The following is a 14874-nucleotide window of genomic DNA, read 5'->3' as shown; positions in this document are numbered from 1 at the left end:
AACTTAAAATCGTGTTATTCATTATTGGGTATAATTACAATCATAGATATCCTGAAGCAAATATATCTTTAATAATTTCACTCTAATACCGACAAAGAACCCCTCTTTGATATGCACGAAAATGGATGCATATAAATTTCATGCACCTGAAAAAAATAATGTAGTGCTAAAGTATAACAAGGTGGCAGCGCCTCATTTGCGATAACGAACATGTAAAACACTGATAAGAAAGAGTGTGAGAATTTTTATTAAAGCCGGACATAAGATTAGCGAATTTATAGAATTTGAAGCTATTTTGCTGATGTAGTCTTGTGTCCAGTTTGAATAGTTGTTACCTAAAACAGTTTGCTATTTGAATTAAACTAAAATAAAAGTGAAATATAAATTACATAGGTAAGAAATATTGAAATGCGTGTTACATCTGCACTCATATGTGTATGTATGTACATAGGCAAATAGACGTTTCTTTGTTTGCCGGCTTGCTGGGTCAGACTTTGTTAATGGAAAAATAACCACTAGTTGATTGATGTCATCATATTCAATGCACCTTCATTAATTTGAAACGAAGAGAGGATAAGTGAGTTGCGGAAAAGCAGTATACATTCATCTGAGCCTTCAGTACATTTTAAGGGTGATTATAAAGATTAGTATCAAAAGTCACACCGAAAGTGCTTTCGTCATAGAACAGTTTCCTAAATTATGATCCCTCCATATGGCTGTGCACAATTTGCTTGTCATTGTAGTTTTGTTGTGGTTTTATTGCGTTCGTTGATTGCTACTGCCATGTTCGACGTAGCTGCTTATTAAGAGGGCCGCGGAACAGCTGCGATAAAGAACATTTACAAATAATCGCGGATGCAAACCTCTTCTAATCCTTCTTGTAAATGCTTCCTTTTATTTAAGTGATATAACAAAGAAAAAATTTAATTTGGGAGAAAGTTTGTTAGCGAATGTGATTCCAATTGCTTATAACCAGTACCAGGTAAGGTCCCTTTATGAAAGTTATACATTACCATTGATGAGAATACCTCATTAGGCGCGATATGCTTTTACGGCCAATTACACTATATTCGGCGGTGGGTGCTGATATTGATTGAATTTTATTAAGGTCCATTTTTGATAAGTTTACAATTCCCTCGATAAAAAGATTATCCTACTGATTTTATGAAAAGCTGTCTCTTCTGAAAAAATTCTCTCATCTGGTCAAATAAAAAAAATTTGAATAGAATGAATGATTATGATCATCAGCTTGCATGTTATTTGTTATGGTGGTCCGATCTGAACAACTTCTTCGGATTCGCAAAATAATACATTCAAAATTTAAGGGAGATAAATCGTTAAATATAACAATTTTTTTTTTAAATACTAATTGTACCGTTGATTTGGGCCTAATCCATGCCAAGAAATCATAAAGATATCTAGTCAAATAAAAAAAGTTTTCCATATAAGGACATTATTTGGTCGTTCAGTGTATGGCAGCTATGTATAGTATATGCTATAGTGGTCCAATATCGTTCCGACAAATGAGAAGGTTCTTGGACGAGTGCACGCTCATCATTTATATATGTATATCATTATTATCATATACAAGAATATGTATGTATATAAATATACACACTTAGAATATGTTACAAAAATAGCTAAATATCAAAAAAGCTTTAAAATTTCCACTTAACTCCAAACCGCTTAAGTGATAAGATGCACAAACGCGATTTACCACGTTCCCAAAGTATAGCTGATAGCGCAAAGAGTTGTAAATCTTAATCTTGCCGCTTATCTAACATATAAGTATTATATAATATATAAACATATAAACAACATTTTTGTTTATAATCCTACAGGGTATCTTGGCTTCTACAAGACCACAGATAACGTGCAAGGTTCTCTGTTGAAAACTATAAAGCTTGAAATCGTAGCATCTCTCGGGCACTCGCAATTCCTTTAGCGGTTGCCGCCTCAGTCACATTTGCAACTGCCAGCCGTGTTGTTATCTGCTCTCGGTTTCTACTTATTTCTTGTCTGGCCGCTAGTTGCGTGTTCGAAACATTTCGCGCTAGTGATTATTGCTTTTGGCAATTTTGATTTTTGTTTTATTTTTTCTAGTTTAACATATTTTTGTTGTTATTAGTTCAGCCCCAGCAAATCGGAGGGCAAACATTCGTTGCCAAGTGATAGGTAATTACTTTCTGTGCGCCAGTTCGGACGGAGATCAGCCACTCGCTGTCGCTTACCTTTGTGACGGTTCGTCTGCCGGCGCATCAGTGTGTCAAATCGTGCAATTAGTTCACATGTGTGTGTGTGTGTGTGTGTGTGAATTTTCACGTTTTTTTCGGACAGCATCAAATGATTTATCGCTAATCGAATTTAAAATTAAAATGCAATTTTCTATTTTATGTTATTTCGTGTATTTCACGGGTATTGAGTGGGCAGACAAGCCAAAACGCATTGCAGTATTACACATACAACAAATTGCTACATAGCAATGATGCTGTTGCTGGTCAACTAGTCAGCACCTCCATTCCTAATGCGATGGTTTTCCAAATTTATTGCTAGTGACTTGCGTGCTTTCGCCAGACGTCGGTGTCGACGCTGTATCGTGCATTAGATTTTAGGCTGCGATGAGCCGCGATCCGTCGCGATCAATACCGGCAATCGTTTTTCAGTGAACGTCAAAAAAAGTTTTTTTGTTATTATTTATTTATTTTTTTTTTCGCTGTTAATGAAAGTACTTAGTTCTATTTTGGCATTGATGGTAGCACAAATAAATTTCACTTATTAAAGCAACAAATTTTGTGAATCGACAAGCATTTACGCGTTCATTCCGAGATATACAAATATGTATGTACATACATACAACCAAGCAGATATGATTTCCATTAGATTTCGTGTGTTTGCTTTTTTGTGTCGTTCAACTGTAGAATCATCTGCAAAATAAAGGTGTTTTAGTTTTCCGTGCTTTCTTTCATTTACAGTTGAGTTGCGTCAGAAAACTAAAAAAGAAATTAAAAACAAACAAACAAAATGAGTTTACAGTCTATTAAATATGCTCCGGGAAAATTGGATATTTTGGATCAGCTGTTGCTGCCAGTACAGTCGAAATACGTAGCCGTGAAAGGTGTCGAGGATGGTTGGAAAGCCATTAATAAAATGCAGGTGAGCACAAATTTTATATTTAACACATTTTTGGTTATTTTAAGAGAAGTCTTTACACCAACATAATATTACGTACTTATTTATATTTTATTATTCTTCATATGCACAAACATGCTAGTTGAAAAACATTAAGGCGTACAACGTTTATTTATTAATATGTTAACTCTCATTATTTTTTTCATTATATTTATGTCGGCTGAAAGCTAACTCAAAGAACTTGCTGTCCAAATTATGCAGTAAAGATTTTTTTTTGTAGCGAATCATATAGAAGTATTTGTAATTTTTGAAGAAGAACATCTAAATGAGTTACTCATAAAAATGTTATAATAATCAATGAAAAACATATGTACACCACGTCGTATAAGCAACATTTTTTATTAACTTGAATTAAATGTTAAAATGAACTCGAAAAGTATAGAAACAAGAAGAAACGTTACTCATTTCGACTACACCAAAGCTCGAATACCCTTCACAGCTGCCTTTCTTAAAGCATAAACGCGTATAAAGAGATTTGTATCATGATTTCGATGAATCAGTTTGTATGGTAGCGATATGCTATAGTGTTCCGGTTTGAAAAATTTGTGTCGAGATTTTAGCGTTGCCTTAGGCAAAATTATATGCCGAATTAAGAAGATATTTTGTCAAACAAACTAAGCTTTCTATACAAGAACTTGAACAGTGGTCCATAATAATGCAATATACCCAGTTCAGGGTAATAATGAGAGCCATGAAAGGTTACTTTGCAATATTTCCTAGTTGCAGAAGGTACATATGTATATATTTTATACCAGAAATAGTTTTTAATTATCCTTAGCTGGATAAAAATATGGGTCCTTTCCGGTTACGTAGACATTCGCTTGACAAAATAAGTTTCGGATAACAATTTATTATTTACAGAATTGTTAGCTTTTCAGTTAATTTGCGTGTGTCATCAACTGTCATACCACTGCCAGTTAAATACTCCACTCCGAATAGCATTTAGCTTTGGTCCCATATAAGCCTCTTAATACCGTTCATTCATGAGCAAGCGCTAGAAATAGTCAAAAGTACATACATACGTAGTGTGTACGTCTGTATGTAAGAATGTGAGGTAGACAAATTATATGCAACAGTACTTTTACTTACTCAGTGCACATGTTTTTTTTTTTTTCGAAAATCTTTGCGCAAAATTTATCAGCGTCTACCGCTATTCCAATTGTTTGTTTTGCTTGCAATTCATTCCTCGCCGGCGTGCCATTAATCGGTCGTTTAAAATATTTCTTAAAATAAGTTCAAATTAATTCATTTAATTATACACGATTTCGTCACAATATGCTTTGATTTATAAGTACACGCTTACCTAGGCACATATGTATGTACCTATTATATATGTATGTGTATATTTTGCATACATACATGCATATGTATGTATGTATAGTAGCACCAAGACTAATTTCGTGACATATGGGCTGAATTAGTTTTATTTTGCTTACCCTGTAGAGAGCAAGTTTTAGAGAATTCAAAGCTTTTGACTTATTTCTTTAAAATAAAGTGGTGCTTGCTGGAAAGGGTAGAATTAAAAAATTAAACATGGCTGGTCTTTATAAGACACTGTCACGGACTAAAAAGTCTAAATATTAGTCAGTAGTTATTGAATTCCCTCATTGAATGTGTAGATCCCAAAGTCTATAGTTGTCTTTTTACCGAAAATATCAGCCAATATAAAGGGTGATCCAAGTAGAGTCGTGTCAAGCGGTGATGTTATTTTCGTTTAGTATTGTTTGCCATTCCATCATGGAAAGACTTACGTCTGAACAACATTTACCTTTCTACCTTCCCATTTTCTTCAACGATGAAACCCGTTTCTGGCTCAATAATGGGTATGTGAACAAGGAAAATTGCCGCATTTGGGACGAAGAGCAACCTGAAGAAATTCAAGAGCTGCTATTTCATAAAAAAAAAAAACAAAAATCAAAAAGTCTAAAGTCTATGCCCACAATCCCGCTTCGATTCAGGCCTTGGAGCAAAACATCACGCATGTCATTCGCCTGTAACCAGTCAGTCGAAATGCTCGAACGAGTCATCGAAAATTAGACTCAACGACTGGACCATCTGAGACGTGGCCGCGGCCCACATTTGAAAGAGATAATCTTCAAAGAATAAATGGCAAAGAAAGTTCTTTCGAACGATAGTAAACATTTCCCATTAAATTTGATGTTTCTGTGTTTTTTCTTTAAAAAGTAGGAAACTTCGAAATGGATCTCTCTTTATAAGGTCTTGTGTTGAAATTCGAAGAGAATATTTTGATGATGACAACATGTTCTTATCTAAAAAAATGGTTCAAACCAATACTTTCCTTAGTCCCCATATACCTATCATAAAGATTTTCGAGATTCCGGTTGACATTGTATCGAATACACGGTCAATGAATATATTAAATTTGAATAGAGAGAATTTCTTTCTTATAAGAGTGTATCATTGTGCCTAAAATGTTTAAGATCGGAGAATATTTCCACTGCCCCCTAATGCTACGTATACGGATTTTTAAACATCCGCGTTACGCTTGAGCTTATACTCGTATGCTGGTTATTCTGTAAGGAGAGTTCAGAAAAACTTAACGTTCGAAACGAGGATAGATCAGGTTAAACTCCTACTTATCCAGAATCGACCCTGACATATTCCCGCATGACACGAACCATCTCTTTGCATGCCCTGCTAACCTTACACATCTGACACTCCTCATTCTATGGTCGGACCCTTCGAAACAGCACGTTTCCTGGACCTACCGTTTGATGACCTCGATGACTGCTTATCTGAACCTTCCCTTCCTAACGGGGACTTGTTAACCGTTACAACAGCAACAAGGGAGTTCAGAAAACATATATTTCTACTAATAATATGTCGTAATACCAAAACTGGATAACGTACCTCCTGAATATTGTAAAATTAGACCGTTCATTGGTTTCCTATATCGAACAACGAAAGGCTCTGAGAACCTATGAAGTATATAAATAGACGTTCGGTGTGACAAGCTGAATAAGTCTGTCTAACCATCTCGTCTGTCCGTATATACGCAAACTAGTATCTCAGTTATTGAGATTTCGATCGGGAATTTTGTACACGTCCTTTACACTCCAAGAAGCTTTTTATTTATCGGAATTGCCGATATCGGACTACTAAAACATTATAGATGCCACACAAACTGTCCGATAAACCTCAAGATGAATATTTTTACACCCTTTTTCTAATACTCCTGCTAGAAGAAATGCTCCAGTGAAGGCTAATATATCCTCGGTGCCGAAGTTTAGCTTTTGCCTGTTTTTGTTTGTATGGATGTTTCCATTAATAAATTATATAAAATATTATATATTCCTACCGGGTATGCGGGTCTGTGTGTATGTATGTGTGTGCTTACGTACAATGCTAATACACGGCCACGTAAAAATAGTCCAAGTCATCAACGCTTTGATTTAAATTGTGCCTATTTGTTATTGGTGTTGTTGTAGATGCTTTTGCTCTTGGTGTGTAAAAATGTTGTTGCATACTCAAAAGCTATCACTGTCAAAATCTAAACAAATATTCACTTTCTAATGATCATTAGCCGGTGGGTTTAATAGAGAAATCAAAAAATGTTGGCACCTTCGGTTTACAATAATGTCAACAGGCGTGAACGTGCCGCGGATGCGGGGCATGCACATCTATGTGTGGCATTTTTATGCGCATCTATACATACATACTTACGTACATAAGTATTTACAATTTGTATGTTGCATGCTTTACCATTGCATACAATGTAAGATTTTAGCTGATAGAAGATTTAATAAATTATGCTGTTAAACCACCCTTTCATTAGATTATTCTCTGAAGATATGCAACTTTTCTATTAGAATTAGAACTATGGCATTCCTGTGTTAGTACATTGACAAACTGTTCCTTTTAAGCCTCGGCTGTGATGATCTTCAGTAGTTTCAGCTAAATTTATTTCGGTTTCGGCTCATATTTAGATCGCCATTCGCTAGATTTTTACACATTTTCGACGTCATATTCATAAACCCACGTCCCGTCATCAGAAATTTTGGATTTTTATGAATGTGGGGTCTTCAGCTACGTTGTAAAGCATCTTTTTAGTGACCTTTGCTCGACGATTTTTTTTTGCAAAAGATTCTGTTGTTTTGATACAGGTCTAGCATTGACACACTTCATAACCAGAATGTTGGGATCCTCTGCTATCTCTCGAAGAATTAGTAAACTTCTGTCCTTTCTAACTATGTTGTTGTTGTTTTTGCTGCACCAGCAGATAACATTTCCCACATGATTTTGAGGAATTCTGCAAAGTTCACAGTCTTTAGCTGGACAAAAATGATCGAACCCGGATTTCGCTTCCGCTTAAACGAATGTTTTAAGAACGAATGTTCTCTTTATTTGACCTTATGGCCTCTCAAATTCCTATGGCCGAGTTTCCCGTTTTTATATAATTTACTCGGTCGATTATTATTCACTTTACTCATTATTCTGCATAAGGTTTCAGGTGTTGATAAACAGTTTCGGCGAAATTTTTATCCATTCCGGCATTCCTTTTAAATTCGCATATGAAATATGTGATGAAATTGTGAATATATGGTACACTAATTGGCATATTTACATACATATATTCTTATCTGGGTACTTAGAATCTTATGTTAGTAATTTATTTATTTTTGTTTAGATGCTCGCAAAGTCATTATAAAGTGTCCATTATCTTTCACGCTCGAGATAGCTTTTTGGTAATTGTTCACACAAATATTTATTTATCATATACACATCACACGAGGGAGGTTCCATAAAACAATTATAACCCAAATCAGATATAAATGGTGAAAGCAGCTGAAACATGTTCAAAGATCCCCTCATCGGGATCTGCGGTGCACTAAAGACAACATCAACTATGGCACTCAAAGCAATCACACTGAAACATTACTTCGAAGGAGAAGATTCCTTCTCTACTCATATACCAGTGATGGATTTGTGGACGCGTCGAAGTGATTGGAGAAAAGTTGCAGTGAGCTTTTCACGAATAAATCTACTTTACTGGCTTCAAAGCCACTGGCTATGCGCTCAAAACTGGTAAAGGAGTGCATGACTTCGTTAGCAGTAGCATCAAGCTTCTTATTGTACTAGGATGCTTTTTGCCAAAGCTGTATGGAGGAAGGTGTGGTGGAATCATCTTGTCACTTTCTTCTCTATTGCCCGTCTTTTGTCAGACTGAGTTTGAAATATCTTGGCGGATACACTTTCGGCGAACCCAGCTAAGTGACTGTGATTGTTATTTACCGCCTTAAGAAATTTGTGACAAGCTCAAGCTTCGTTGATCTATAAAGATCTGGTATTTTTTCATCCCAGTTGATCTTTGACATTGTTTTATATCGCTTAAAATTAAAGCTTTTCATAATTATTTCTTGTTTCAGAACTGTGGTTGTTAGATGATAAGGCTTTACCAGAAATTTCTGGAAGTTTTTGCGAACGATTTTCATTCGCTATTGATTCGAAACCTAGGCTTTTCGAAAATTTTTATTTTATGGAACTTTAAATAATTGAAAATGAAACGAATGAGAACCTTATTTTGTGGTCCATGAGAGGATTTTTCTATCTTGAAAGTCAAACTAAATTCGTCTTTCTTAAAAGTTAGACTACACTTAGAAAGCTTTCAGATATCAGCCCGCTCTTGTATTTATGAGTAAATTTTCAGTTTCACTGGGGCAGTCGTTGTTTTCCTCCACTCATTATTTCTATGTTAATGTGTGTTAATTTCTGTATTCATTTTCATTAGTTGCTGACGTCACAACAACAAACATGCTCACGATTGTGAAGTGTGCAAAGCTGCACTGATAGTCAGTTCCCAGATAATCATTAAACACGTGAAATAGACAAATATTTGGCATACAATAAAGAGCTTGAATTGTTTTGAGATGTTTTCCTTTTACTTTGGGCGTTGGCTTACGTAACGTGATAAGCAAAGCGATAACGTGCTCAAATAACACAGTTGTTTTGCTATTTTTGAAATGTTAATAGAGGGTGCAGCGCTTTTTAGTAGCTGCCGTAAAGCTACTTTGAAATTGTTCAGTCTATTTTTAGAACAGAGGCGTCTTCCATTCTTATCAGTTACAGAAATGGCACGTAGAGATAGTGTTGTTTTGCTGGACTAAAAGTTCTATAACAGTTAAGAGGGCACATTCAATCAAATATGAAACGATAATTCCTACTTTCTGTTTCGCTTTCAAAACATCAAGCTGAGACGAGGCACATCTACCACCACTCAGTACGCTGCCATTGTTGTTTTTGTACATAGTCCCAGAAGCAATTGGGTGGAATACTGAAAGAATGCTGCCGAATCGGTACTCTCTCCCTCTTCTAGACTATTGTATTAAAGTTTTTGTTCCGCTCCTTCACAACGTTTTTCAATTGCTTGAAAAGCTTCTCAAATATACTTTCGTCTACTGAATTTCTGCGTTGCTATGCGCATAAACTTATGATTTGTAATACCCAGAAACGTCAGAAACCCTATAAAGAATATACATACAACTATGAGCAAAAAATGGTAAGACTTTGTTCATAATTGTTTAATGTATTCTTCAAAATCTATACCGCACTCCTCAAAGTAATTCTTCTTAGCCTCAAAACACTTAGGCCAACGTTTCCTCCAATCCTTTAAACAGTTATTAAAGACAATTTCCGAAATAGGCTTCAATGCGCGTAGCGATTCACGTTTGAGGTCTTCAATCGATTTAAAACGGTTTCCCCGGAGCGGTCGTTTCAGTTTGCTGAATGGCCAGAAGTCACACGGAGCTAAATGACTCGAGACGGTGGTTGCGGCGCCATATTGGTTGAAAATTTGGCGAAAAACTCACGAAGAATCAATGCAGTATACGACGGTGCATTATCGTGGTTCAAAAATCAAGAGTGGTCGGCCCATAATTCGGGCCTTTTTTTGCGAATAGCCTTGGGCAAATGACGCATAACAATCAAGTATTCCTTGGTGACGGTTTGGCCGGTCGGACGGAGTCCTCGAGCCGGTCCGAGTGCCCCTCGATAATCGAAGAAAACTGTCAATATAACCTTGATTTTTGACCTGCTTCGACGTGGTTTTTTCGTCTTCGGGTCATCTTTGCCACTATATTGAGCCGATTGATCGCCTGTCCGTGTCGTAAGCATAGATCCAAGACTCATCGCCAGTAATAATACGTTTCGTGACATCCTGGTAGTCGGAAAGCATTTTTTTACAAACGTTAACTCGACACTGTTTTTCGAAAAAATTGAGTGATTTTGGAACCAATCCTGTGCTTTCACTTTTTAGGCCCAAATGATCTTTCAAAATGGTTTTCACTGATCCTTCCGATATTCCAACGATGCCAGTAAGATCTTTGATTGTTAATCATCGATTCTCAAGCACAAATCCCTTTATTTTATAGACGTGTTGATCATCAGTTGATATTGATGGCCGTCGTGCTTCGTCGTCAGCGCGACTTCGACCCTCTTTAAATAATTTAAGAAATTAAATTCAGAATTCTTACTATTTTTTCTCACAGTTTGTTTTATAACTGCAAAGTCAGAACATTTCACAAGACAGGCGAGGACAATGTCTACTCCATGGGCAGAACTCATGACTCCCGAACGAAAGTAATTGCCTGTTTCTGTCTAATTATTTAAAATATATTTAATAGTTATTTTAGTTTGATTCGCCTAACTTCAAACTTTTATTTTTTTTTTGGAATCGTAATTAGTTGTCCCTTATAATTTTCCAATGCCATTCTTAAGCTGTCCTAAACCTTTATAATGTCTTCTCAACAGGTCCGTGGCGCACCAGCCATCGCCATTGTGGGTTGTCTCTCCCTGGCTGTGGAAATATTACCCGAACAATTTGATTCCAAAAAATCGCTACGACAAGAGATCGAGGGCAAACTGAATTACCTGGTATCGGCGCGTCCCACGGCCGTGAACATGAAAATTGCCGCCGACGAGCTAATCGCCCTAGCAAATGAGCTGACGAAAGACGAAGCGATTGATGTACAAGAAATGAAACAGAGGTACGTAGGAGAAGAGACAAAAAATTCTTAAATATGGGTAATTAATTTTTGATTGTTTAGATTTTTGGCTGCCACCGAAGCGATGCTGCAGAAAGACATTGCCGACAATAAAGCGATTGGCACAAATGGTGCCGCTGCCATTTTGGATATTAGCGGTAAAGACTCATCTGTACGTGTGCTGACACATTGCAATACTGGCTCCTTGGCTACTGCGGGCTATGGCACAGCTTTGGGTGTGGTGCGGAAGTTGCATGAACTGAAAAAATTAGGTGAGTTTAAACAAATTTCAAATAATGTGCGTACTGCGCTTGGAAAACAGATTTAAATGATCATAAAATGATCGTGTTTAAAGTAAAATTTTTACTCTGAACTAAAAGTTCAATAACAAGTAGAGAAAACTTACAACGAAGGTCACAGTTTAGAAACATATGGCAGCAACTCAATCTAACCTAAAATAAAGTACGTTAGATTTGTTTAATTTGAAATATTTTTAAAAAGTGTTGCCAATTGATTTCAAAATTTATTAGATATCAGAAATTATTGAAAATAGAAAATAGTAATTATTGAACCAAAACCACGCCTTCGTTCCTTAAAACGCCATATTTAATCGCGTCATATTATTTTACTTTAGTTATATATAGGTTAGGTTGAATGGTCGATCGTAACAGAGATCTCACTTGAACAGTCGGTCCATTGTGCTACCCAAAGCTCCTATTAAATTAACCATAAAGACCCTAATAAATCGATGAAGCGTTTTGGGCCGATTACAAATTTGTTAATGTCAGCTTCGGTTATGTCTTCTGATTCGCCAAAAATATGTCTTGCAAAAATCTAGACAGTAGAGGAATGTTTCCACCTCATCTTCTTCCATACAATTTTGGCACTTTTCGTTTGACTGGATTGTTACCCTTACAGCACTATGCCTATTGGATAATATCCAGTAAGAACTTCTACGAATGCGGCAAGATGAACTTTGTTAAGAACAAGTAGTTGAGTAGATATCCTAGTTCTGCTGTCGTAGAGAATGCTCATCGACCTGAGCTAGGCTAAATGGAGAACACTATTAAGAAGATCTTCTCTCCTAGCTTCGATCCAACGCAGCAAAAGCTTACTGATCATTTTCTCCAGCAACTTCTCCCCGTCTACATATCTCTCGTCGGTATGTGAGCGGAGAAACAGCCACCAGGAGTAGCCTCTGCGACGCAGTGGTCCAAGCGTTCAAGGATGCAATTGAAGTAGAAGAGAATTTTAGCGTGACCCCGAGCCTCAGACTCTTATCTGAGTCTTAGAGCCACTTTTGCAGCAATGCAACTGTCGGCAATATCCACGGATGCTATGTGTAGAATGGCTTTAAGTGCTATTGTTGGTTTTTATTTGTGATGAGTATATTCCCTTCGGCCAAACAAAAATAATTTTTGTTTTGTTTAAGATTTCTTTTTTTTTATTTTATTTTTTTTTTTTTTTTTTAAATTCGCAAAAAAAGTTCTCTTATAAAAATTTCTTGTAATTATTATGTAAAACAGTATACAGAGTACATTTTGCTTAAATAATAATATATTTAAACTACTTGTGATGTTATTTTGATAATCTAGGTTACAGGAAGTTTTCGGAGACAACAAAGTTTTTTCTTACAGAGTCTTTTAAGCGCCCTTAATTACACTAATCCAAATTGTAATTACAAAGTATCGTAATCTAAATATTATCAGTTGGCAATAACACATTTTGCTATATTCACACATTTACACATACTATTCATAGTTCTAAAATTACGTTATATAGAATAAAAATAATTTTTAGTTGAAGAAAAAAAATTAATTCATAATCATTTATTTTTGTGTACCAAGATATTTGTTTATCTGCTCTTTTGATCGCCTCGCGCTGAATTCTGTTAAAATTCAACACTAATTTGCATTCCACACTATGAATTTGGTGTCAACGTATTACCCCTCACGCTAACCTCTCTGTCTCTCTTCTCTCCCTCCCCCAAATGCGCTTAGAGCACGTCTACTGCACGGAGACACGTCCATATAATCAAGGCGCGCGCCTAACCGCCTACGAGCTGGTGCACGATAAACTTCCGGCCACACTGGTCTTGGACAGCATGGTGGCGGCGTTGATGCGTGCCAAAAATATTGCTGCCGTCGTCGTTGGCGCTGATCGGGTGAGTGCAGGCGCTGCATTGCGTTGCATATAAATATCGCCAGCGCATAACGCCGCAAGCGTGTGTGGGCGTCTTAAATGCTAATTACACATTAAATCATTTTTTTTTTTCGTTTTTTACCTCACTTCTGTGACAGGTGGCTGCCAACGGGGATACGGCCAACAAAATTGGTACTTATCAAATTGCCGTTGTGGCCAAGCATCACGGTGTGCCTTTCTTTGTCGCCGCGCCGCTGACATCGATTGATTTGCAAATTCCCAGCGGCGATCACATTATCATTGAGGAGCGGCCCGATCGCGAGATGACACATGTGGGCGAGCACAGAATAGCAGCGCCAGGTAAATATACATTTTATTTTATTTCTAATTTATAAATCTAATGTGCCTATAAATAATGTTTGTACTATTTGCAGGCATCAACTGTTGGAATCCAGCCTTCGATGTCACGCCAGCTTCGCTCATTTCGGGTATTATAACGGAGCGTGGTGTCTTCAGTCCACAGCATCTGAAGCATGAGATTAGCGCCGTGTTGGGCGTGTGAATTTTTTCGTAATAAAAGTATATTAATATAATAAAACTTAATTACATGAAATATGGCCTTTGTTGAGAAAAGGTGCCTGCTTGTTACGCTTCCATTATGTGCGTACAGAAAGCTTTTTTTTATTATTTGACTTGATTTCATAACAAATACAAATATTTTGTAAATGCTATGCAAATGTCAGTGAATTTCTTAGCTTTAAGTTGTGATATGTAAACACAGAATCCGCCTAATTGTTGCTCCACATCAATAAAACGAAACAAAAAAGACGTACAATTTACGGTGTTTAAATCGGAAAAAGAACCGACAGAAAGTCTGCTAGTATAACGAAAATTATTATATATTACCACTCCCTCCTTCAATCAATGAGTTTATACAGAGAACACTTCGGTGAGCAGATAATTTCACGTTTTGGGCTGATCGATTGGTCGCCAAGATCGTGTGATATCACACCGTTAAACTATTTCCTGTGGGGATATGCAAATTCTATTGTCTATGCGGACAATCCCGCTTCGTTTCAGGCCTTGGAGCAAAACATCACGCGTGTCATTCGCCAGTTATCGGTCGAAATGTTCGAACGAATCATCGAAAATTGGACTTAACGGATGGACTAAATAGTTTCTGTGTTTTTTCTTTAAAAAAGAAGGGAACCTCGAAAAGGATCAACTAATAAACCAAATCAAATTTTATGCCATCCGGCGGACTTCAAATCGTTTCTGGAATCTTTGATAACGTGAAGGTTTTCATTGTTCATTTTATGAAGTTGGAGTATTGCTTGGACCAATTTTAACCCTTTTTGACTCAGAGCCACACTACCAGTATTATCAGGTAAAGATTCTCTCTGAATTTCAATAATATACCTCTGAGTTTTCTCATACCTTCGGTGAAAAAAACCAGCTATGGTAACTGAGGCCCACATATACGGCATCTGGGGACTTGCAACATATGGACCGACTAGTTCCTGATCTGTACGATTTCACCGAA

General features: G+C 36.7%; 1 protein-coding gene across 8 annotated transcripts; it reads left to right on the top strand.

Moving 5' to 3' along the window:
* The first annotated feature begins 205 nt into the window (after nucleotides 1-205).
* On the top strand, nucleotides 206-14166 carry LOC126751997 (methylthioribose-1-phosphate isomerase). Of its 8 annotated transcripts, none has more exons than XM_050462545.1 (8): nucleotides 206-393; nucleotides 452-577; nucleotides 2973-3153; nucleotides 10957-11192; nucleotides 11253-11461; nucleotides 13190-13353; nucleotides 13490-13691; nucleotides 13766-14166. In XM_050462545.1, exons 3-8 carry the CDS (start codon nucleotides 3022-3024, stop codon nucleotides 13891-13893), a joined length of 1071 nt encoding a protein of 356 aa, XP_050318502.1. In that variant the 5' UTR covers nucleotides 206-393; nucleotides 452-577; nucleotides 2973-3021; the 3' UTR covers nucleotides 13894-14166. The 8 variants fall into 8 exon arrangements, with proteins under 8 accessions (XP_050318502.1, XP_050318490.1, XP_050318474.1 ...); XM_050462533.1 differs by having other exon boundaries at nucleotides 452-631; XM_050462517.1 differs by lacking the exon at nucleotides 452-577.
* The last annotated feature ends 708 nt before the right edge of the window (nucleotides 14167-14874 follow it).

Source organism: Bactrocera neohumeralis, chromosome 2 (genome assembly GCF_024586455.1).
Source record: "Bactrocera neohumeralis isolate Rockhampton chromosome 2, APGP_CSIRO_Bneo_wtdbg2-racon-allhic-juicebox.fasta_v2, whole genome shotgun sequence".
NCBI classification, from domain to species: domain Eukaryota; kingdom Metazoa; phylum Arthropoda; class Insecta; order Diptera; family Tephritidae; genus Bactrocera; species Bactrocera neohumeralis.
Note: the sequence above shows the minus strand (reverse complement) of the source record. Positions and strands in the feature narration are given on the sequence as shown.